Here is a 24,203-nt window from a genome sequence, read left to right on the forward strand (position 1 = left end):
GAAACTGGTTTCTTTTCCTCATAAGCATTTTGAATTTACCAGCTTGTTCAACTATGTACCTGAGCTACACAGATAAAATAAAAATCAACTTAAAATAAAACTAAGATTGGGTGGTTAGGAAGAGAGAAATCCTGATAGGAGACTGAAAAGGTACCTCCAATGTTAACAAAGCAAACAGAAAATCATAAAGAATTCAAAACTTAATCATTTATATCTATTAGAATTTATACTTATTAGAAATCTGTTAGCAGTTATAAAATAACCAATTAAGGCGTTAAAATTTTATTTCCTAAATTCATCTTTTTCACAGCACTAGGGGGCCAATCTATTTAAAAAAGCAAATTACTAGCAAAAGCAAACCTTTATGTATACTAAGATACTGGCCTGAGCTAAACTTGAAATACAAACAAATTCAATCTAACAATTAGGGATGGCTAATGTGCAGTACACTGTGATGCAAGCTGCTCTTTTAACAGCTAGTACAAAGCTCCCCAGGAGGTGTTTATTCATTTATTGAGCAAATGTTAAATGATGTGAGAACAGCACAATGAATCTATTCAGTCTGTCAGAAATGCTGAGTAAAATAATTAAGATACTACCGTACCTGTTCTCCCTTCCCCTACAAAAGGCTATAAACCAGCTGCCTTTCCCCTGGAAGTGTAGATTGTACACCAACACACCAGCAACAGCAGCAACATGGCCCTCACTGGAGTGGGTGAGAAATGAAAAATCACAGGCTCCACCCCAGATGTACATGCAGAATCATAATCTGCATTTTAACAAGATTTCGGGGAAATCCATAAGCACAGAAAGCTTGAGAAGTACTAGTATCCGCTAATAAAATTCTTTTGACAAAATAAAACACAGCACAATTTCTGAATAAGGAATCAAAGACAGAAATAAGGGTGTTCACCGGTACAATAAAATGTGCTTTCTCTTCAGACTCCTGTAAAATTTTTTATGGGCTCTACACCTACTCATCAGTCTGCTCAAGGTCTGGTAAAGGATTCAGATCATCATATAACACAACAGAAATAGAGAACATCGCCAAAGAGAGGCGGAAGAAAGGGCTTTTTTTTAAGAGCCTCAGCAGTTAAGGGTCAACACTTTTAATGGGATTTTCCTGAGATCACACTTTCAGGTGCTCCCAAACTCCCATTTCGTACCTGCTAGAGGAAAATGAAACCAGCAGCGAAGGCTGCTTTGGCTCTAGTGCATTCAAAGCCCCACCCCTCAAGTAGAGTATCCAATCACAGGAAAGAAAGAAAGAAAAAAAAAAAAAAAAACAATGGAGAGACTTGAGAACAACAGGAAAATGGAACAAAAAAAAAACCCCTAAAGAATGAGCTTGAACTTCTATAAATTTCTCAAACAGTCAAAGTGCCAGACCCCTGCCTAACCCAAATTCTGATAAAACTAATCTTCCTACTTCTGTCTTTGGATTCCCCAAACTCCTAACTCAACCAAGCTAAAGCTGTATTCATTAATGCAACATATACTTACTGAAAGTGCCTGTATAACCTGCCCCAAATCTCAAAAACAACTAGTTTATCTTGATTTGTGGGCTTGAATAGGCATTTACTCCATTAATTTTTAATGTGTTATTTCTGTTAATCATGCAATAAATAACTGCATCAACTAAATTTTCCAAGCAGTAAGTATATGCCAAAACTAAGCACTCCTATACGTTTAATCCTCCAAATAACAAAGCCAGTACTACTAATCATCCCCATTTGCAGATAAGAAAACTAACAAGTAATAGTTCTCAAATGTTTTTTTCTTACCCTCTGCCTTCCATTGCCTGGCAAGAACAAACAAAAAACCACTTAATTTAGAAAAGACTTTCCCATCTACTCTAGACCCAAATTACTTCTTTGAGCTTCCATACAACTTTCACTAGCTATGATGATGGAAGGTGGGGGCGGGGTGGGGGGAAAGTTTACCTATTACAGATGAATACGAAAAGTACCCCCAAAGAACAATAAAGGACATGAACAGAACCTACATAGTTAAACATGCTCAAACAAATAAGTGGAAAAGATTTTATTGAATGGTATTATTGTGCTAGACGTTGTCAACAGGTTAGGAAATGGGTACTCCTATTCACTGCTGGAGGAAGAGAAAACCAACACCAACTTTCTAGGGCAATTTGGTAATACATTACATAAGCCATAAAAAGCTCGTATCTTTTGACCGGCAGCTCCATTTCTAGAAACATACCCTAAAGCATTAAGATTCTCACAAAGATGTTCATCATAAATTTACAACAGCAAAAACTGTAGAAAACTAAAATGCCCAAATTAAGTACAAGAGCCATTTATCTTTCTAGATGTTAAATAGAAAAAAAGCATTATACAAAACTACACATGTAAAACAAGTTTTTAAAATATATATATTCACAGCAGTAAAAGGACAGATCTACACCAAAATGTTGAGATGTTATCTAAAAATGGTGAGATTATGTGTGATCTTATTTTTTTTGTTTACTTTATGGTAGTTCTAAAGTGAGAAGAACCAAGGCTCAACCACTGGCTTCCCCACTTACCACTGTGGCCTTGATCAAGTTACTTTGTCTAATCCTTGATTTCCTCATCTATAAAATAAAAATACCTATCCTCAGAGGCTGGCTGAGAAGATTAAATGATAATGCATGCAAAACAACACTGATAGGCAGTTAGCTAAGTTTCTCGAGCGCTTACTTAAAATACATCAGACAGTTTATGTTTACATTCAGAGAATTATTTTTCCTTAAATAAAAATCCTTATTAATGTTAATAAATTACCACATAACAAGAATTTAATGAAACTGTATTCTCACCAAACTGAGCAGTGTAAAAACCGTCACATTTTGGCATTTGTACAATGTTAACAAAATTTCCAAGAAATCTGGTTGAGAATTAGAGATGGTAGACATAACAAGGAGCTAATGTATTTACCAAATAGTCAAAAAGACACATAAGGAGGGGGGAAAAAAAGACACATTTGGTCTTTAGGATCTAGCCTACTAATGTCTAGTTTAGTCCTAATTAAATAATCACCAAAAAAGGACCTAGTCACTACAGACATCATTAGGAACGGTAAGATCTAGATGGAAAAATACTCAAGGTCTAATTTAATGAGGGATAAGACACAGACTTCAGGTATCAATGAACCCAAATTGTTATTTAAAAAAAAATTTTAGTGTTTATCTTATTTTTGAGAGAGAGAGAGAGAGACAGAGTATGAGAAGCAGAGGGGCAGAGACAGAGAGGGAGACACAGAATCTGAGGCAGGCTCCAGGCTCTGAGCTGTCAGCACAGATCCCAACATGGGGCTCAAACTCACAAACAATGAGATCATGACCTGGGTCAAAGTTAGCGCTCAACCGACTAAGCCACCCAGGTGCCCCCCCCCCATTGTTACTTTTAAAGATTTGGATATGTGAGACATTATTACTTTATTATTAGACATTGTTATTTCACAAATTTTACTCAGCTTTAGAATCTACTGATTGCACATCTAGATGCACATCCCAAATATGTACAATCTTCTCAGCAACTCTTCAGTCTGAAGCTACAGAAACCACATAGGACAGTTAAAAGAAAATGGTAGCTACCTGGCAATTTTTTTGATCCTAAGACAAGGCCTATAAACCTTGCATATCATGGATTTCTGGAACGTATTTTCCCACTTTCAAATCTGAAATGATGAACATGCTCTGTTAAAGTTAACAATTCGCAACTGCGAAACACTTCTGAAACACATAAAAAATTCTGACAGTGTCTCTAGAGACACAGAACCTGGGAGAAGGGGGTTAAGAGGGAGACATACTTTCACTCTGTATCTCTTGCACTGTTTGGATTTACCATTTGTATGTGTAAACTAAAAAGTTTATTTACTATTATTCATTTGTCAGATTCAGTGCACAATTCAGCTTTTTTACTCTATTTACAAAACTGTGCAACCATCATCACTATCTAATTTCAGAACATTTTCTTTTTTTTTTTTAATTTTTTTTTCAACATTTATTTTTATTTTTGGGACAGAGAGAGACAGAGCATGAATGGGGGAGGGGCAGAGAGAGAGGGAGGCACAGAATCGGAAACAGGCTCCAGGCTCTGAGCCATCAGCCCAGAGCCCGACGCGGGGCTCGAACTCACGGACCGCGAGATCGTGACCTGGCTGAAGTTGGACGCTTAACCGACTGCGCCACCCAGGCGCCCCTCAGAACATTTTCATTACCCCCTTAGAGAAATGCTGTACCCACTGGCGGTCACATCATCCACCAGCCCTACCAACCACTCATCTACTTTCTGTCTCTATAGATTTGCCTCTTCTGGATATTTCATACAAATAGAATCATATAATATGTAGTCTTTTGTGACCAACTTCTTCATCTTAGCATAATGTTTTCAAAGTTCATCCAAGCTGCAGCACCTAACAGCATTTCGTTCCTTTCTATGGCTGCATAATACTCCACTGTATAGATACACCACCTTTGCTTTATGCATAGTCAGTAGATCGACATTTGGTTTGTTTCCACTTTTCTGCTATTATGACTAACGTTGCTATAGACATTGATGTAAAAGTTTTTGTGCACACATGTTTTCAATTCTCTTAAGTATATACCTAGGAACAGAATTACTGGGTTCTATGGTTAAATCTATGTTTAACGTTTTAAGGAATGGCCAAACTGTTAAAATGAAGGTCTTGAAACACACAGGAAAGATGGAAGAAAGAAAAGGCTTATACACTACCATGGACATTTAACTTGGAGAGATCTTCAAAGATACTCATGAGTAAATTCGATTCACAGCTATTTGAAATCACTGAAAGACATATTTATGTCTTAGACTTGAGACAAAGATGATTCTTTCATTTAATTCCAAGAACAACTAAGTATTTGTACTACATCACCATCTCAACGTCAAAAAGCATGTCAACTGAGGGGTGTCTGGGTGGCTCAGTGTCCGACTCAACTCAGGTCATGATCTCACGGTTTTTTAGTCCAAGCCCTGCGTTGGCCTCTGTGCTAACAAGGTTGGAGCCTGAAGCCTGCTTCAGATTCTGCTTCTCCGGCCCTCCCCCTGCCCCTCCCCCTGCTGGCCTGCATGTGCGCTCACGTGCTGTCTCTCTCTCAAAAATAAACTTTAAAAACAATGCCAACTTAGAAAAGGGAAAATAATTTCTTACATCCCAACATTACCTGTAAATTTTTTACATAGGATTTGCAAAGGACCTCCCAGTAACGTCAACAGGTTAATAATACCAAAAGCCACAAAGTTATGGAAAAGGCTTATTTTAATAATTTTGACCCTCCTAATACACCTGAAGTGATGGACCTGTTCTATTTCCTACACATTCTCTACAGCACTGGGCACTCAATATTACATATTCTTGTTCACTTGTGGATACTAATTAAAGTCTCACCTTAGCTCTCTACCCTTTCCCTATGAGAACAAAATATTTAAATTTGTAATCAAATAGTTATTTTTAAAAACTGAACCACACAGAAGAAACATGGAAGCCTAAAAAGCAGAACAGTTTTACTGACTCAATCTTAGATTAACGACGCTCAACTCTGAGCTTCAGTGTCCTTGTGTACAAAATGGCAGTGTCTACCTCAAAGGTTGTTGTAAAAAATACAATCTTGATCATTCCTTGTCTACAACCCCAACCTCCAATCATTTAAAGAAAGCATTTCTGGAGCGCCTGGGTGGCTCGGTCAGTTGAGCGACCGACTTCGGCTCAGGCCATGATCTCAAGGTTTGTGAGTCCGAGCCCTGCATAGGGCTCTGTGCTGACAGCTCAGTGCCTGGAGCCTGTTTCGGATTCTGTCTCCCTCTCTTCTCTACCCCTCCCCCACTCATGCTCTGTTTCAGAAACAAACATAAAAAACAATTTTAAAGAAAGTATTTCTGTTGTTCCTTCCCACAGAACCCGAGCCATGTATAAAAAGACATCTATAAAAAAAGCACACACTAGCTAAGAGGTGGAAGCAACCTAAATGTCCATCAAGGTATGAATGGATAAACAAAATGTGGTATTTACATACAATGGAGTATTATTAAACCTTAGAAAGGAAGGAAATCTTGTCACGTGCTACAACATGGATGAACTCTGAGGACATGAAGTTAAGCCAGTCACAAAAAGACAAATACTTTTTTGTCTTAGGATGCATTTGTAGGTTATCTAAGGTAGTCAAATTCATAGAAACAGAAAGTAAAATGGTGGATACCAGGGGCAGACAGGAGAATAGGGAAGTGTTAACAGGTCCAGTTTCAGTTTTGCAAGATGAAAAAGATCTAGAGGTAGTTTCACAATGATGTGAATAGTTAACACTACTCAAGTGTATGTTTAAAAATCGTTAGTAAGGTAAGCTTTGTTATGTGGTTTTTGTTATCTATTTTTAACAATAAAAATGCATTAAAATTAAAAGTAGCTTTTTATTTTATAGGCTAAAAAATATTCCGTTTGAAGAACTGGTTCTGCTGCTAGAAAAAAATTAATTCTCCTTTTATGTTAAGGGGAAAAAGCCTACCAGTTCCTATAATAACCATTTTTGCATGTTGCATCCCTAGATAAGGAATTATTTATTGCCTACAATAGCCTTTCTCTCTTGAAATAGAGCCTTCCCAATGAACGAGTCAATAAAAATGTACTAACTATTCCCCTTATGTTATCTTAGAAACACATCTATTCCAGACCCACAGAACTCTTACTTTGTGGTAAGCTGGAAAAAAGGAGACGAAAAGGTTCCACTTTCACACAAAGGAGACCTAAAGCTCTACAATGTCAGGTTCTAGAAGTTAAAATTTTTCTGTATCTTTAGAAAATTTAAAAATATTTCTTACCAATCCCTTTTATCTACTTTGGTATCTCTCTTAATACAGGCTAATGAAGAATTTAGATTCCTTCTGAATGAAGTATAGAACAAGCAGCTGGTTCAAAACTCAATATAGTCCTCTAACAGTTTTACCCATGGTTATAGAGACAAGTTTTTGATTAAAAAAAAAAAAGAAATTAAGATGGAAACACACTAAAGTTGTCAAGTCCAGTACCTTAGAGAAGAGTCATCCCTCTAATATCATAGAAGAAACAGTAAGCACTGAAAGGATTCCTAAGAAAGAACACCCTCTTAACAGTCTAAAAGTTATCATTTCCATATAAAATATCCTCAACTCCTCCAAATTTCAGTAGGCATATAACCATAGGCAAAACCTGAATTAAAGCAAAGGTTCTTAAACACAGTCATTGGTCCATGAACCCCCACCCCCGAACTGTATAAAAGATATTATTCAAAGATTTCAGAAGAGAAAATCCCAGTTTTCTCAGAGGAAGTCAACCAAAAGAAACTAAAATTACAAAACTACAACTCCTGGTATAGTGGCTTATAGAAAAGCATTCAATCATGATTTGCCAAGGATTCTACATATGACATTGGCAAAGACCTAGATGACATTTCAATCAACTACTGCTAATATTAACTAAAAAATATATTATAAAAAATTAGTTTTCCTTTTTAATAAACCCAGCATTTGAACATGGAAGAGAAACTGGTGTAGCTAGTTTTAAAAGTCCTAAAGTTCTTTGACAAATGTTCTTTAAAGGGTAGAAAAAGAACTACATAAGTACTGAAAATACTAAGCAATCAAGAGTTGATACTGAATTCTTAGAATGGGAAATTCAGCATCTATTTTAAAATAGACTTATGTTGTGCTTTCAAGTAAAATTTAAAGAAAACACCATTCCCTCTCTTTAGTAATAGAGTTGGTAAGTAGAAAGTTACCAAGGCAATTTTATGCCTTTCTTCCAAGAAAAAACAATACATCAAACTCCTACATGTTGGGCTCAGAATAAAACACAATGCCAAGGGCACCAACTCATTTCTAATAACCAGGCAGCAACCCAGAAATGGCACCATGCCAGGTTCTGAGGAACTCAGTAATCCTTCATTAAGTATTAATATTAACAGGACCTGAACAGATAGTGGGAAAAGACCTCAAAAACTTTTAAAGCTGAAGTATTTTGGCAAATATGCACTAGGATGTAATCTCTGTAAGGGAGGTTAAGTTTAAAAATACATAATTTTAGGGGCGCCTGGGTGGCGCAGTCGGTTAAGCGTCCGACTTCAGCCAGGTCACGATCTTGCGGTCCGTGAGTTCGAGCCCCGCATCGGGCTCTGGGCTGATGGCTCAGAGCCTGGAGCCTGTTTCTGATTCTGTGTCTCCCTCTCTCTCTGCCCCTCCCCCGTTCATGCTCTGTCTCTCTCTGTCCCAAAAAAATAAATAAACGTTAAAAAAAAAAAAAATTAAAAAAAAAAAAAAAATACATAATTTTAAAGTCCTAAAGGTATCCTTCCTTCACCAAGATCACCAGATTGAAAGAGCTTAAGCAGATCTAATTTGGTATCCAAAGAACAGCAAGGGAGTAGGCTGAAACAATATCAAGTCACAAGAAAGCTTTTATGGGAAAGCTTTGGACATTTATGCACAAAAGCAGCATATTACTCTGATTACTTACCTAGTGGTCTGTGAGACTCTCTTAAAGCATCAATACAGTGAAATCTACTAACAGACTAAACCAACAACCGTCAGGTATTTCTGGGTGGCAGGATTTCCTTACAATTGAAATCTGAGGGTCCCCAAAGGCCTTTCAAATTTTAAAATATTTATCAATTTAAAAATATTAATGATAAGCCCTACACATTAACAAAAAAACAAAAACAAAAACAAAAAAAAAAAGAAAGAGATTTTACTTCCCCTGCTCCCCGAAAAATTAGTGAGAAGAATGGCACTGTTTTTACACTGCTGCAAATCTGGCTTAACAGAAGATGCCTGTTGTCTCTTGATTGTTTCTGCATTCAACACACCACAGTGTGTTGTGTTAGATATATGAAGAAAATCCACGTTCATTCAAGTACGTAGTTGAAAAAGGAGTATTTTAATAGGCTTTTCAGGTAATTATGGTTATCCCTTTGATACTACACCAAAACTGGACAAGCAGTAGTTTCTTAAAGGTTTGTGGAATCTGAAATCATATCAGCTGTCTGTTCCATTAAAATCCAATGCTGTGTCTTGCATTTTCACTCATGCATCATTTTTTAACCTCACAAGCATTGGATATTTGCAAAACACTGATTCAGAGTTATACAGAGCTTCCAAATGTTGACACCTTTCATTACATAACATCGAAAAATTGCAGTCACTAATATTACTACTGATCTTATCTGAAAATTCTTTGAGTATTGGGAAGTTATCCAACTCAGGATGGCAGATACATGTCTTCCAATATTCTCATTTGTGCTTGAAAGCTCAAATTTTATCATGGGCAACAGATACTGTCCACTGAGGCAACAAATTCACTGTCCATTTGAGAAAATTTCTGCTGAATATCCAAGTCTGAATAATCATCACTTATTTGTCCATAGTTATTTCTAACAAAAATAATGTTCCATGAAAGCAGCAGCTAGTTCACCTTAAAACCCAAGTGACTGCACCAATGCTTTTCCTACAGACAACCGCTGTGCTCTGGTCTGCAGCAGAAGTGCTTTGGTGTACCTTTCATTTTCTCACAAAGAATGTTTAACAGACATGTACTCAAGACTCAGATTTAATAAAATTAGTTTTTACTGCATCATCAAAGACATTCATATGTAAAATTGGCATTTTTAAACTACTGGTACATGGTGAAGATCACCATGACTACTGGTACCATTTGGTGTCACGGCCTTGATTACGCCAAGGCACCGGCAGATTTACCCACATTGCTTTTGTACCACTGCTGCAAATGTCAACACAGTCAAAAAGGCAAGCATCATATTATTATGAAAATAGTTTCCACTTCATAGACCTTCTGAAAGAGTTGAGAAGTCATCAGACCACACTCTAAAATAGCTGCTTTGACAATGGTGTGGACCTCTCTGATCAGAAAAATGCACGTATGTACAAGTATACACACTATGTGACATATGACCTCAGAAGATTTAAAAAGCCCTTATAGCCCACTTATAGAACATCCTAGCTTAAAAATTCCATTAGAAAATCCAGAAAATCTCCAAATTGGATTTAATTACTTCAAAACGTCTACTGGACATTACAAACAACTCTGTTAAACAAGTCACATTCCAACAACCTCAAAACACCCTCATTTAAACTAAGAGAAATAGCAAGCTTTTAAATTAAAAAATTACATTACGGACATTAGAAGGGAAATTAAATTTGAAGTTAAGAATCCCAGTTCCATCACCTGCTCAAGGATACACAATTAATCTTCCTAGCCTAGTTTCCTCATCTATAATCTGGAAAAACAACATCTACTTATTTCAGTTTTGGTGAAGATTAATGAAATATATAAAGCAGCTAACATAGTACTTGGCACATAGTGAAGCACCCAATAAATGCTGACCGCTGTGATTAAGATCACCAGGCCATCTCTTCCTCATGCTGATTATGTAGTGATAATAATCAAATTCAATTATTTATAAGAAATGTAATTTAAGTATCACCAAGACTTTCTCTTTACTACTACTAAAAAGGCACTTGTGGACCCTTGGTTACTAAATTGTATTTTCCATTATCACCTAAGGTAAAGAGATTATAGTTGAGGAGATTAGCTAAAACATCTATGTCCAGGGCACTCACTTCCAAATGTCCCCTCTCTGTAAAGAGAGCTTTCCTACTATTCTTCCTTTCTAATCTTACATTCTAATAAACTTTTGCAAAAAAATAACAAAATAAAAAATAAATAAAACATCTATGTCCAACCATTCAATTTTCCTATTAACGACAAAAGAAACTTAAAATATAGCTTATCTTTCCTCTTGCAACTCAACTAAGAAAATACGGATGTGCAAATACATAATATATGGGAATCTTTTTACTGACTTAATAACAAATTCTTTGCTTCAAACAACCTCTCATCATGCTGCTTATTCCACGATTTTCTAGAATTTTAAAATTTAGTTCACTAAGAGTATCAGAACATACCTAAAGTTCAGCTCAGGTCATGATCTCACGGTTTACAAGTTCCAGCCCCACACTGGGCTCTCTGCTGTCAGCTCAGAGCCTGCTTCAGATCCTCTGTCTACCTCTTTCTCTGCCCGCCACCACCCCACCCCCCAAAAATTAAAAACAAAACAAAACAAAAAACAAGGATACTGCCTAATGCTAGGTAAATACAATCATTCACATTATTTAATGGGCAAATTTACGCTAAGTGATTTACTGCATGAGCACAAGACTTCCATCGGTAGTGATGTGTGTTAAGGGCAAGGAGGAGTATCACATGTGATACAAGAATGTTAAATAAGGCCTTTCCTACGGGTCATTAGGTTTTGGAATATAGCTTATGTGCCACTATTTTGAAATCCACACATTTCAGGGTTCTACTATTTTTTCCTACTAATGGCCTTAGTGCCTAAATCTAACATGCATACTACTTTAAGAAACACATAACACAAATGATCGTAAATTGTTTACACTGTATGTAGCATTAGATATATGGAATGGATTTAAAAACATTAAATTTCATGTGGTATCTCAAAAATTGTTTTTCACAATTTTAGTTATATCTTTATTTGGGGAATATTTAGGCTCTACTATTGAATGTTTTCCCCCCAAGAACCACTCTGTAAGTCTAAGTCCTACCAAAAGTAAACAGGAAGCCAAGCGTTGAAAAGATGCTATGCCTGTGGATCCAAGTTTCATAAAAACAGGCATCGTGTAATAAACTCATATCCTAAAACAATTTCCTATAAAAAATTAAGAATGTCAAATACGGAAATGAGGAAAATTATACTCGCATTAAAATGATGTATATTTGGGGCGCCTGGGTGGCGCAGTCGGTTAAGCGTCCGACTTCAGCCAGGTCACGATCTCGCAGTCCGTGAGTTCGAGCCCCGCGTCAGGCTCTGGGCTGATGGCTCGGAGCCTGGAGCCTGTTTCCGATTCTGTGTCTCCCTCTCTCTCTGCCCCTCCCCCGGTTCATGCTCTGTCTCTCTCTGTCCCAAAAATAAATAAACGTTGAAAAAAAAAAAAATTAAAAAAAAAATGATGTATATTTAAAATTACTATTTAATAGTTAACAGTATTAACTATTAAATAATGAAAATTTACATTAAATTAAAGTAACCATCTTGAATGGTTAACAATAGTCCCATATCTTTAACCAAAAATTACAGACTTCAGATTATCCACATGTATTTGAATGTTTAATATTTCCACAAGTAAAATTTAAGCAAATAACAGATTACCGGGTATTGCTACTGCAAAAAAAAATTAGGAAAAATTCCTTACTGTTTCACTTTAAATGATGATCTTGGTTTTTCTAATTTGTTTAACCAGATTTTAAAAATACAATCAGTGTTTCTATTACTAAATACAGAGGACTAGGAATGGATCAAGTGATGTATACATAGGACAGCATGAGCCATAGGTTGATGATGCCAGGTGATGGGGGTTCAATATATATCTGAATGGTCGTAACAATGTGAACACTAACTTCTTTTTTTTTTAAATGTTTACTTTTGAGAGTGAGACAGGCAGAGCATGAGCAGAAGAGGGGCAGAGAGACAGAGGCAGGCACAGAATCCCAAGCAGGCTCCAGGCTCCAAGCTGTCAGCACAGAGCCAGACGTGGGGCTGGAACCCAGGAGCCGCAAAATCATGACCTGGGCTGAAGTTGGACTCTCAACCAACTGAGCCACCCAGGTGCCCCTGTGAGCACTGACTTCTTAACCCATAATATGTGCTATAACGTTGGGGTATGGGGGTGATAATGACAACAGCTTAATCTTCATCTACTAGAAAGTCAACTGGAAATGTCTAAAACTGATGAGAAATAGAAATATCATTTTATTCACAAAAATTAAGCACTAAGGAATACAACTAGAGGAGTTCAATTTAATTGCCTTCAGAAGGACGAGGGAGGATTAGAGAGTGGGTGAAGGTGGGGATGGCCAGTGTTCGCTCTAAACCCTTTTTAGAGTACAGTATTGATTTAAACACACACACACACACACACACACACACACACACACACAAACATACATACACCTTTTTGGGTGAAATCTAACAAACACACACAAATCACAAATCAACAGAAAAATGACCAGGATAATCAGTCAGTACAATCACCACCCAGGTCAAGACACTGTCACCATGAGGCCCCCCCAGACCCTTTCAAGAACGACTCCTGTCCATCACTTAAAGGTAACCACCACATACTGGCTTTTACAGCAATTATTTTGTAGCTATTCTTCAAAGTTTTACCAGTTTAATATGTGTCTCTAACGCTATGGTTTAGTGCTGAATGTTTTTTGAGCTTTATATTAGTGGAACCAAAGAATATGTATAAATCTCTTCACTTTGGCTGAGGAGAAATTCTTAGTAACCTTTAAGGACAATTCCCCAGTTTTCACATTCTCCAACTCTTCCTTACTTACTGTAAGTATTCAAATAATAACAGCTAAATCCTTTATAACACGCTTACTATGGGCCAGGTTTCTGTTTCTTGGATATTAACTCATTTAATCAACAAAACAACAGCCTAAGACAGATTTTACTGTGATCTTCATTTTAGAGAGAGGAAAACAGGCACAAAGAAGTGAGTTACCTTGCCCAAGATTACACAGCTAGTAAAGGACTGAGTAGGATTCGAACTATGTAGCCTAGAACTGGTGTCTATGTTACCTATAGTCTCTTGAGAGAAAGTTGTCAGTGAAAGAAAAATTTCAAGTATAGATAAAATGTTACTACTACTACCACAAAGATTAAAATGAAAACTGCAGGACAGGAGACCATCTGAATGATAGAGATTTTAGTACCTCACCCTTCTCTCTGACAAGAAGCTACACCAAAGGTAAACCACTTAAAGTGCCCAAAAAGACCTATGCACAGAAGAAGTATCCCAAAAAGTGTCTACGTGGGCCAAAGGTCTATAAGAGTATCTGGTCAAACATTAAAATTCTTAGTTCTGCAAAGTACATAATGAAAAATTCTAAGCCTTGATTAAGTAGAGACTTCTTTCTAAATTAAGGCCCCCAAAGAGCCCAACATCTCACACAATTTAACTTCGCACTAATAATGTCGAGCTGCTTCTTTTCTAAAACATCTTTCAGAATTAACTAGACTACAGTATAAAGAACAACAGAAATCATCTAATCCAGTCCTGTCACCTTAAGGCTAAGCTTACTGGAACGCAGAGAAGCACTTATCCCAAGTGACATACACTAGTTTGTCACCAGGATAAAAGCCCAAGGTCTCCTGACTTCTTTCCATTACACAGCTGTAGAACATCAATCCAGTTACAAAGCCTGCTGAGTAAATACCTCTACGATTTCCAGAAGCATGTCTCAATCATCTTTTCACCCCATCTCTTTCCCCTTCAAAGCCTCCTAACACTCACATTCCCTCATTCAACAAATACTCAACACCTACTGTGTGCCAGGCATTGTTCTAAGCACAGAAGTTTGTATAGGACGTTCTGCACAGAGCACAAAGATGCATTAGTCCTGCACTAAGCTTACAGTATAACCGCAGAGGTTTAGGGTAAATTATAAATACAAAGTGCTATAAAGAAAGACTGTAAAAAATATTCCCAAAAAAGGAAGAGAAGTAAAAGAGTTACAAATGTGACTTGAAGGATTCTGATAAGCGATGAAGTATGGGAGGAGTGTCAGGCATTCCAAGGTGGGAAGAGCAAAAACAAAGACCCTAGATAGAGTAAGAGCGCACAAAATTTTTTTGAAGAACAGCATCCACTGGATCATGAACTGTATCAGCAATGAACTGAGAGAAATAGGGGTCATACTGGTGACAGGTCTGGTACTCCAGGCTGAAATATGTGAATGTAACCCTGCAGATGCAGTGACCACTGAAGATTTCTGAGGAACATAAAACTGGGATAGCATTTAAGATCAACTGAGAAGCAAAACAAAGGACGAGAAGCAGGAAATTTTAGGAAGTTTAGGAAATTTAGGAAGTTACTGCAACCTGAAAAGAAAGATACTGAGAACCTGAACTAAGCTGAAAGTGGGTATGGAAAGAAGATTAAAGCATTACAGAAGTAAAAATGGTATGCCATGACAGCTAACTGCATGTAGGAGGAAAGACAATTTGGAGCTTTTGATGGTAAAGAACTTCCAATGCATCATTAACAGAAAACAGGCAAGCTGAACTAAAGATTTAGCTAGATGTAACCTGTTTACAGATTACGGTCTAAACCAAAGGAGAAAACATATTAATCTTATTTTGGAAAAGCAAATCTTCCCTTAGTAACATAAACATGATACACTATGACATGTAAGCTGCCGTATGCAAAAATCCCCAAATTGACGGAGTATCATTTGAAAACTGGGTGCTTGTTATGCTTAATACACTAGCATACACATACGTGCTAGAGTAAGTCATATTTTTATTAAAATGTACATACTAAGCCTCAACATGGTAAGATGATGGGGTTGTATGTTAAAGTATTATTTAACAACCTCAAAAGAAAATTATTTGATGAATCAATAGCAAAATACAGCTCCTAAGCATTAGGAGGAGAATTACAACTGATCCCATGATACATATCACAAACTAGCATTTGATTCAGTTAGGTTAAGTTTGGAACCATCAATTTCTTCTAATTAAATAAAACTCATGTGGTCTTTCTGCCTACCATTTAACAAGAAAACTGCAAGCTCCTTCAGGGCAGGGTTTATGTTCCAGACACCTCGCAGCCCCAGTGCTCAACATTTAGGAAGCCCCCCAACAGATCTTTCATACAAAAATCAATGGCAATCAACAAAAGAAGTTTTCTAGTATACACCACTCTCATAACTTGGTGCATATTACACAACAGCACAGAATGAATGGTCCAATATCCGCTACTATTCAACAGGTAATGGAATCACAAAATGAGTCACATATGGCTCCTCCCTTGAACTTAGGATCTCTCAAGTCAAACACCATAGGCTTCACCAGAAAACCTTGATTTGTACCATTTGTGTGACCATCAGTAACTCTCTTAACTAAAGCGTCTAATTTCTCATCTGAAAAACAGATGAGGACTCATCAGAAATGTGACAGGGCTCTGTAAAGTATCACAAATATAATGGATACCAGTTGGCTCCCCAAAGGACCCACCAAACTGATCAGACACTTCTTTGAGAAAGACATGGGCACATGCAAATCCAAACCCTTCACTGGCTCAATACAAAGTCATCATCCTATCATCAAAGAAATCCTCAAAACAAACTGCACTGTAGGCAGTAGGTGAGAAACAGAATCTTAATAGGACAATACTGTTTCGAGAAAGATGATTTATAAACTTTCACTAGACAAACTTTTTTAAGTTTATTTTGAGAGTGAGAGAGTGTGTGTGCGTGTGTGAGCATGAAAGGGGCGGGGGGGGGATCCCAAGCAGGCTCCATGCTCTCAGCGCAGAGCCCCAACACAGGGCTCCATCACACAAACTGTGAGATCACAACCTGAGCCAAAACCAAGAGTCGGACGCTTAAATGAGCCACCCAGGTGCCCCTAGACATTTTTTTTTTTAATTAAAAGTACATTTTAATTCGTTTGAATTTTGTTCAAAAATTCCTACTGTAATTCAAGACAGGATACCATTAAAATTCAAACTTTAAGTAATATTTCTGAACAATGAAATAACACAAATACTTTATGGGAAATTATGCCTCCAGCACCTAAGACCACCTCAAACGAGTGCAAAACCCTAAAGTTTCAAAATGTTAAGCTTTTGAAATACACTAAGAAATTTGGGAGAAGACTTAAATACTTCAACCGATCAAACCCAGCTTCTAACTGCACCAGAATAAGCTCCCAGGAAGCCATGCTATATATCCACAACACTGTTGTTTTCTTATCCACCTAAATTAATCCTTACAAGACAATAAAATTTATCATTTGAGTCAGCATTTCTTCACAGAATGTCAACCACCATCACCCTCTCAAAGTACACAAGTTAAAAAACAAAACAAAACAAAACTAAAAATCTTCCTTCAAAAAAGATATTCATTTTTGAAAAATGTTTCCGAGCTAAATGCTGATACGTATTTCAACACAATTATCTAAAAATGATTTACAAACATGAAAATGCATCATCGTTTATTTGTACGAGAAATTTATACAGCCAGGAAACCTTTATGATACAAGCCTTAGATTTTTCCTGTGACGGTTTTAAATACATCATCATCCAGTGCTCCTTTCATTTAATAGAAATAAAAAATAATGATACAAGGCATTAATAAAAAAAAAAAACCTGAAGACTATTTTCCAGAAAGATGACTTTAAAACTGTTCCTCCATTGCTTATGCAATAAACACAGTATGTTCTTAACCTGGAACAGACTCAGCTGCAAAGAAATCCTTCAGTAATCAAGATTTTGAAGATTCCATATTCAAACTCTGCATTATTAAATGCTTTCTTACCTTCTGCTACGTCATCATCTACTGCTCCTTTCACCTGAGAAAAACACCACTGGATGTCATTCCCTCCTCCAGCTCCTGGAAAAAGAAAACATACCAATTAAAACTCAGTTCTGTTCATGTTTACTCTCGTAAACACAGAGATGGTATCCATGGTTGGCATGATACTAATAGCCTAGTACTGCCCACACATACAACCACCAGCCCAGAGCGTTAATTCGGAAGGTTAGTCTCCAATAGCTGGCACTGCATTTAAGGACAGACAGAGATCCCAGGTAAGAGATAATCTAAAGGCCATGTACTACCATTAACATTGCACATGTGTTCAAAACTTCCATTTTCCCTTCCCCTCAAAGACAGTGAAAGCCTTACAGTCATGCAAGACCTACCAGAGAAAAGTAAATACCACCAATTAGACAGTTTTCCTTTAAGCCTACAGAAGGGTTAATAAGGTTAAGCTACCATAAAACACGGAACGAAGAGAAAACTTCAGAAACATTACTGCCCGGGTGAGGAGTAATGATTCGTGTGAACCCAATCACCAGAGCACACACACAGCAAACACAACACTCACCACCCATTTCTTTGCATTTCATTACCAGCACATCACGGGCTCCAGACAGGAAAAGAAACCGAAATAAATGCTCAAGAGCCTGTCAGAGGAAGCTTGTCTTGCCTCCCTCCACCTTATCCCTCAGAGTCCAAAGGACCTTGCAAACAATTTTGCTCGTTTGTCATCATCTTGTGCAAAACAATTTTAATTTCACTTACTCGACAAGGCCAAAGGAGCAACTTGTTTACAGCAAACCCTAAGTCAATCCAACATGTTAACTTTTTTAAAGGTTTGATTATTTAAAGATTATCTAAATATTAGAAAACGCATGGAGAATTGGTTTAGTTCCTCAATGTTTCTATTTCACTTCCAAGCACTAAGAAGGAAATGCCCTGGCTCTATGAAGGAAGAAATTGAATCAAGAACTAGAACTGGTTCTACTAGAAGCAGGAAGATACTCAGCAACATCAAAATGTATAGAGATAATCCTCAAAGCAATCACCTTTTCCTTCCTTCACCATCATTCCTTGCTAAATATTCCAAGCCGGTTTTCTCCATGCATCCTTCCCACCCCCCCTCCCAAGCTTTTACCTAAATCAATCCCCTTGGCTATTTATATCGCTGAACTCCACAACTATTTTAACTAACTCCACGAAACCCTTTTGGGAAAAGGACATCTGCACAAAAACTAACATACAAAACGGAAAGTTTAAATCACATTTTTCATGCAACTTGGTGGATTAACAAGGCCTTGCACTCTTTGGACACGAAGGGTAAGAAACGAAAGGGAGCTGGTTCGAGACAAAAAATAAAGGTTCATGGTCTCAAAAATACATGTATCCACAGTGGGGAAAAAATACACATAGGTCCCCATTGTATTTTAACTTGTAAGGCACTCTTCCCTCTCAGTACAAAATACATTAGTATAAACACCCAAGAAGGCTTGCAGCAGGAAAAAAAAAATTGGAATTATATGGAGAAAGATCCGTATAAAAAGCTCGGGGCGGGGGGGGGGGGAAGGACGGGGAGGAGACGGTGGGGGGAGCAGAGGTTACACCGGGTCCAAAGGAGTAGGAACAAATCTGCACTCGCCCCCACCCCGCCCCACCCACGCCTTACCCCTCGGCTCGCCAGCACACACCCCACCCCCACCCATGCCAAGGTTCCAGCCCTCATTTAAAAAGCCATTTAGGTATCACTGCCGCCCCTCGCCTCAACAAACCCTCCCCACCCCCACCCCACCCCACTTGACCAATTCCCTGAAATCCAAGGGGCGCCCCGTGGCTCTACGCGAGGCACAGACGGTCGCTAGGGGGTGATGGAGGGAGGAGGAAGGAAGCGGTGCCTTGTCAGTGGACGAGGCTGATTTCTCCTTTACCTGCCATGTTGCGCTGCAAATGGTGACCCTGCTGGGTTCCTCGGGGTCGCCGCTTCCTGAACTCACCCCCCTCACCTGGGGATGGGGGGGTAGGGAGGGCGGATGGCGGCGGATGGCACCTGTGGGGGGAGAGGGCGGGGGTCGGGGAAGAAGGAAGGAGGGGCGGGCAGACCAGTCAGGAGGATGGTGGATTTCACTCTGGGGCTTCCCCGCTCTCTCTCCTTCTCCAGCAGTGGCGGCGGCAGCTACGACAGGGACGGCGGCGGCGGCGGCAGGGGCAGGCGACTCTACTTTCAAAATGGCGCCGGCTGGCCTGGCCAGTGACGTCACCCAGGGGCGGAGCGGCCGGGCCGGGCCCGAGGGGCGGGGCGGGGCGGGGCGGGGCGAGGGCCGGGGCGGAGACCAGAGGGGGCGGGGCGGGGAGCGGCCGGCCCGGCTCCTGGCTCCCGCCTCTTCCTTCTCCGCCCCGCGCTGCGCTGGGGCGGCCTGGCCTTCGCCGCGCCCTGGTGCTGCCGCGCTCGTTCTGCCCTCTGTCCCTGGCCCAGTCCGCGGTCCCGCGCACATCAGTGGCCCAAACCTTCGCGTCTGTGCATGGATTCCCGGGCTGGCTCAGCCGTGCGGTTACCGTGCTCGCTCGCGGTGGATTCGCGGGATCCTGTGTCTTTGAGCATACTGTGTTTCTACTCAAAATAGTGACACTATGGCCGATGAAATAAAAGACCGGGGGGGGGGGGGGGGGGTGCAGACTTGCGGCTCGGCCAGGGGAACAGTTCCTGGGTCTGAGAAAGACGCAGCTGGGCTGGTTCCATCTGGGTGAAATAAATTACCTTCTGATGGGCTCCGGCAACTGAGGCAAGAGCCCTTGGCGACTGAAAGCGGTTCAGTGTTTTCTGAACAGAAAACTGAGTTTGCTAGTAGCAGAACATGGCCGAAAAAAGCGGCCCAGGTCTGTCCTGCCGAAAAAGTGGAAGCGGTGGTTGAGGAAAGAACTGGGCCCCGAAGCCAGGCTGCCACATGGTGAGGCCGTGATGAGATGCGGGTAACAATCCTACCTCATAGGATTGTTTCTAAGATTAAGTGATTTAGAATACGTGATAAATGTTTGCTGCTGTTATTATTAGATTTGTATTGAAAGCATCTTCAGTAGTTAAGAGGTATAAGGAAAACGACCAGGAAACACTTGTCATCAGCCAAAAGGAGATGTATATGTACGTCATTGAAAGATGCATTAATGATGCACTCACTATAAACTGGACGCTTTGCAGATCTCCCTTAATCCCCACGATGCTCCAAGGAGACAGATTTCTACTTTGCACGTGAAAAATATCTGTAAAAATATCCAGAATTTGACCTTAAGGCTGAAAGGAGTGGTCAGGCATTGAGAGACCAAGGGGAAGTTTCTAATTATTTACACCTTCTCTCCATTATCTCCACTCTCTACCTTGTTCTTGATTTCCAGAACAGTTCAGTTGTAAAATAAGTCTCAAAATGTCTCCACTCAAAAAAGCTGTACCATTGTATTATTATTCCTCCATTGCTATGTTAGTATTTCTCACTTAACCGAAGAACAAACCCAAACTAAAAACCCACCCTGTATTTTCATCTTTCAGCTACCTGTACAAACAGGTACAAAACTTTAATGCACTGTGCTGTATGTACTTCTATTTTGGCTGATTTTGTAAATGCATTTCTCTGCATCTGCCTTTTATTACTTGTTTTCCTTTTTACGTTCTCTGCCCTTGTTTAATAATTCAATCCTAGGCTCTCCAGTGAGCCTCAATCAGAACTAAGAGGGAGAGACAAAGAGAGAATGAGGGACTAGACCAATAAACCAGAGGATTGGAACCCCTATACATAAGCCATTTTCTTCAGTTTTTGTCACGTGTAAGATTGGTATATTCACACTTCCTGAAAAATGATTTGGTCTACATAAATGATCTGTTCTTCTGGGAAGCCGGTAAGGCTTGCCTAGAAACTGAGATAATTACAACAAGTTCATATAGGACTATGTGCTGGGTACTGTTCTAAGAACATTGTATGGAATCTTGGGACAAGCTGAGATGGGTCCAGTAATCAAGGATCAGTGACCCTAAGCAGTAATTTCAGCAGGCCACAAGCTGCCTCCCTTTCTTCTGAATAGCTCTTGGGAAGAGAGGCCCAAATACCTATTAGCCCAAAGACAAGGGTTGCTACTGTAGTAGGGCTCTGTCCCTACCATTTCATGAAAAGGCACCAAGGTCACTAATGATCTTCCAATGGTTCACTTTGGTTTTCTCTTTCTCTGCTTCCCAGCAGCATTTGGAACCACTAACCATCCCATGCTTTTTTGAGACCCTTTTTTGCGTGTGACAGGATTGGTTTACCTCCAGTCTCTCTATACACCCCTTTCAGGGCGCTAGCTCCTTCTCCCAGACCAGCCTCTAAATGTTAGGATGATATGTCTTCCTGGTCTCTGCCCTGCATATGCTTCTCTGTCCCAGGCAACTTCATCGAGTATTTATAGGTGTAAATACCATGTATATACCAGTCCCTGCCAAATCTACATCTCCAGCGCTGTCCCCACCCTGAAACTGCAGACACACACTTCTACCTGCCTGCTTGACATTTCTACAGATGTCTAATAAGCACTTCAAATAAGCACTGGCAGAACATAAGTCTTGATTCCATGTCTTCTTCATATCTAGGATGATGCTAGTTTTCCCCTGGAATGTCACCATCTACTCACCACACCCCTGCCTCAACAGTCCCACTTACCCATCTCTCTTTCCTTCCTCAGCCAGCAAAACTCATTCTGATTCTTTAAAAACCAATTCAGATGTAAGTGCCTTCAGAAAGCTTTCTCTGATATGTTCCCTCATTCCCTACCTTCTGAAACAGTTTCTTTTTTTTTTTTTTTTAATTTTTTTTTTCAACGTTTATTTATTTTTGGGACAGAGAGAGACAGAGCATGAACGGGGGAGGGGCAGAGAGAGAGGGAGACACAGAATCAGAAACAGGCTCCAGGCTCTGAGCCATCCGCCCAGAGCCCGACGCGGGGCTCGAACTCACGGACCGCGAGATCGTGACCTGGCTGAAGTCGGACGCTTAACCGACTGCGCCACCCAGGCGCCCCTGAAACAGTTTCATAAAATCGAATGTACTTCTCTCTTACGAGATCATGTTAAAATTATCTAAATATGTGTCTGTTACTAGACTGAGTTCTTTGAGGTAGGAAATATGTCTTATTCATCTCCATATCACCAACCACCTAATTTACTGGATTAACCAATGAATGAATAAATCTCCCTGGCTTGGGAAGGAAACCACTGAAGTGTCGCCTCCTTAAAGCTTACTATGTCGTGGGGTGCCTGGGTGGCTTGGTCGGTTAAGCATCCGACTTTGGCTCAGGTCATGATCTCGCAGTCCGTGAGTTCGAGCCCCGCATCAGGCTCTGTGCTGACAGCTCAGAGCCTGGAGCCTGTTTCAGATTCTGTGTCTCCCTCTCTCTGTGACCCTCCCCCGTCCATGCTCTGTCTCTCTGTCTCAAAAATAAATAAGCGTTTAAAAAAAAAAAAAAAAAAAGCTTACTATGTCGTGAATGTTTTCACTCACCCTTCCTGACCCAGGAAATAAAAGGCATTTTACACATTATCTTGGTCATTCGGATCTATATCTGTTAAGCATGGTTGGTTAAATATGTAAGTTGTTTATAGATAGATTCATCCCAACTACTTCGAACTGGTCCTTTGTCCCTGAATACATATCATCCAAGAGAATCCCATAGGACATCATTCCCTCATCCACATGATCCACACACATTCACGTAAACATTTTTTCATGTAAGCCCCTCGCCAGAACTTCAACACCTAACCGTGTGTAAGATGCACAAAATAATAGTTCCCTGCAAAACTGAGTTCAGCCTAGGAACACCAAGAGGAAAACTCTTCCTGGTAAGGTCCCGGAGAATCTATGAGTCTCGGAGGTGTTTTGTTTCAAATCTAAGCTGAGAGGTACTAAGGACACCCACAATCTCAACAAAGAATGGAGCTAATGGGATCTTGCAAGCTGGCTTTTTAAAGAATTTTATAGAATGAGGGGAGAATCACTTGAAAGTTGTGTGTTTCCTTGGAGTTAAGATGAATACAAAGTCTCCTCCACACTAAATGAGAAGTTCAGATGCTTCTCTCCTCTAGGCAGTTAGAATTAGGGGTGTCTACACCTGGGTGGCTCAGTTGGTTAAGCATCCGGCTCTTGATTGCGAGTCAGGTCATGGTCTCACAGTTTGTGGGTTTGAGCCTCACACTGGGCTCCACGCTAACGGTGTGCAGAGCCTGCCTGGGATTCTCTTCCTCCCTCTGTCTCTGCCCCTCCCCTGGTGGCATGCCCTCGAATGCTCTCTCACTCTAAAAGTAAATAACTTAAAAAAACTTTAAAAAAGGAGATTATCTCTCTGCCCCTCCCCCTTTCTCTCTTTCTCTCAAAAACAAACAAACAAACAAAAAATTAGAGGTATCTAGGAAGGACCATGAACTCAAGGGTAAAAGGAGAGTGATACAATTTAAAATTTTGACAAACTACTTACAGCCATGCTTTCTAACATGGAATATGCTCAAAGGCTTTATAGGGAAAATTATAAGCAGATGTCAGCTTTTTACGTACGTCCTTAATATCTACAAATTTGGCCTACAAGGCAGTTTTCCAAAACCCTGCATAGTCTAGACTGTATTGACAATTCAGGCCACAATGTTCAAGGTATAGTATGCACTATCAAATCATGAAAATATCCTACACTAGCAGGTGTTCAAAAATAACAATAGTGAAGCCACCAGGAGGATTATTATGTAGCCAAATGTTTGTAAAACCAGAGGAAGTTGCTTATGCTTT

General features: G+C 39.6%; 1 protein-coding gene and 1 long non-coding RNA gene across 5 annotated transcripts in view; both read right to left on the reverse strand.

Annotated features, from left to right (window-relative positions):
* Nucleotides 1-19,655, reverse strand: part of PPP2R2A (protein phosphatase 2 regulatory subunit Balpha) — an 86,022-nt gene extending 66,367 nt beyond the window's left edge. For 2 of the 4 annotated variants that reach the window (XM_086703419.1, XM_086703418.1), the window contains exon 1: nucleotides 17,413-17,487. Coding sequence is in view for 2 of the 4 variants with exons in the window: in XM_086703417.1 (XP_086559543.1) it covers nucleotides 17,413-17,487; nucleotides 19,341-19,347 (82 nt within the window). In the remaining 2 variants the exon portion in view is untranslated. Of the gene's footprint in view, nucleotides 1-17,412; nucleotides 17,488-19,340 lie in introns of those variants that run through there. The other 2 variants (XM_086703417.1, XM_086703416.1) reach the window with 2 other exon arrangements.
* Nucleotides 1,578-3,972, reverse strand: LOC147581550 (uncharacterized). Its single transcript, XR_015250025.1, has 2 exons — nucleotides 3,596-3,972; nucleotides 1,578-2,593 (listed from the first exon to the last, which is right to left on the reverse strand). It is a non-coding gene; the product is annotated as an uncharacterized LOC147581550 (long non-coding RNA).
* Nucleotides 19,656-24,203: the final 4,548 nt, after the last annotated feature.

Source organism: Puma concolor, chromosome B1 (genome assembly GCF_028749965.1).
Source record: "Puma concolor isolate L17-30 chromosome B1, mPumCon1.1.hap2, whole genome shotgun sequence".
Lineage (NCBI taxonomy): Eukaryota > Metazoa > Chordata > Mammalia > Carnivora > Felidae > Puma > Puma concolor.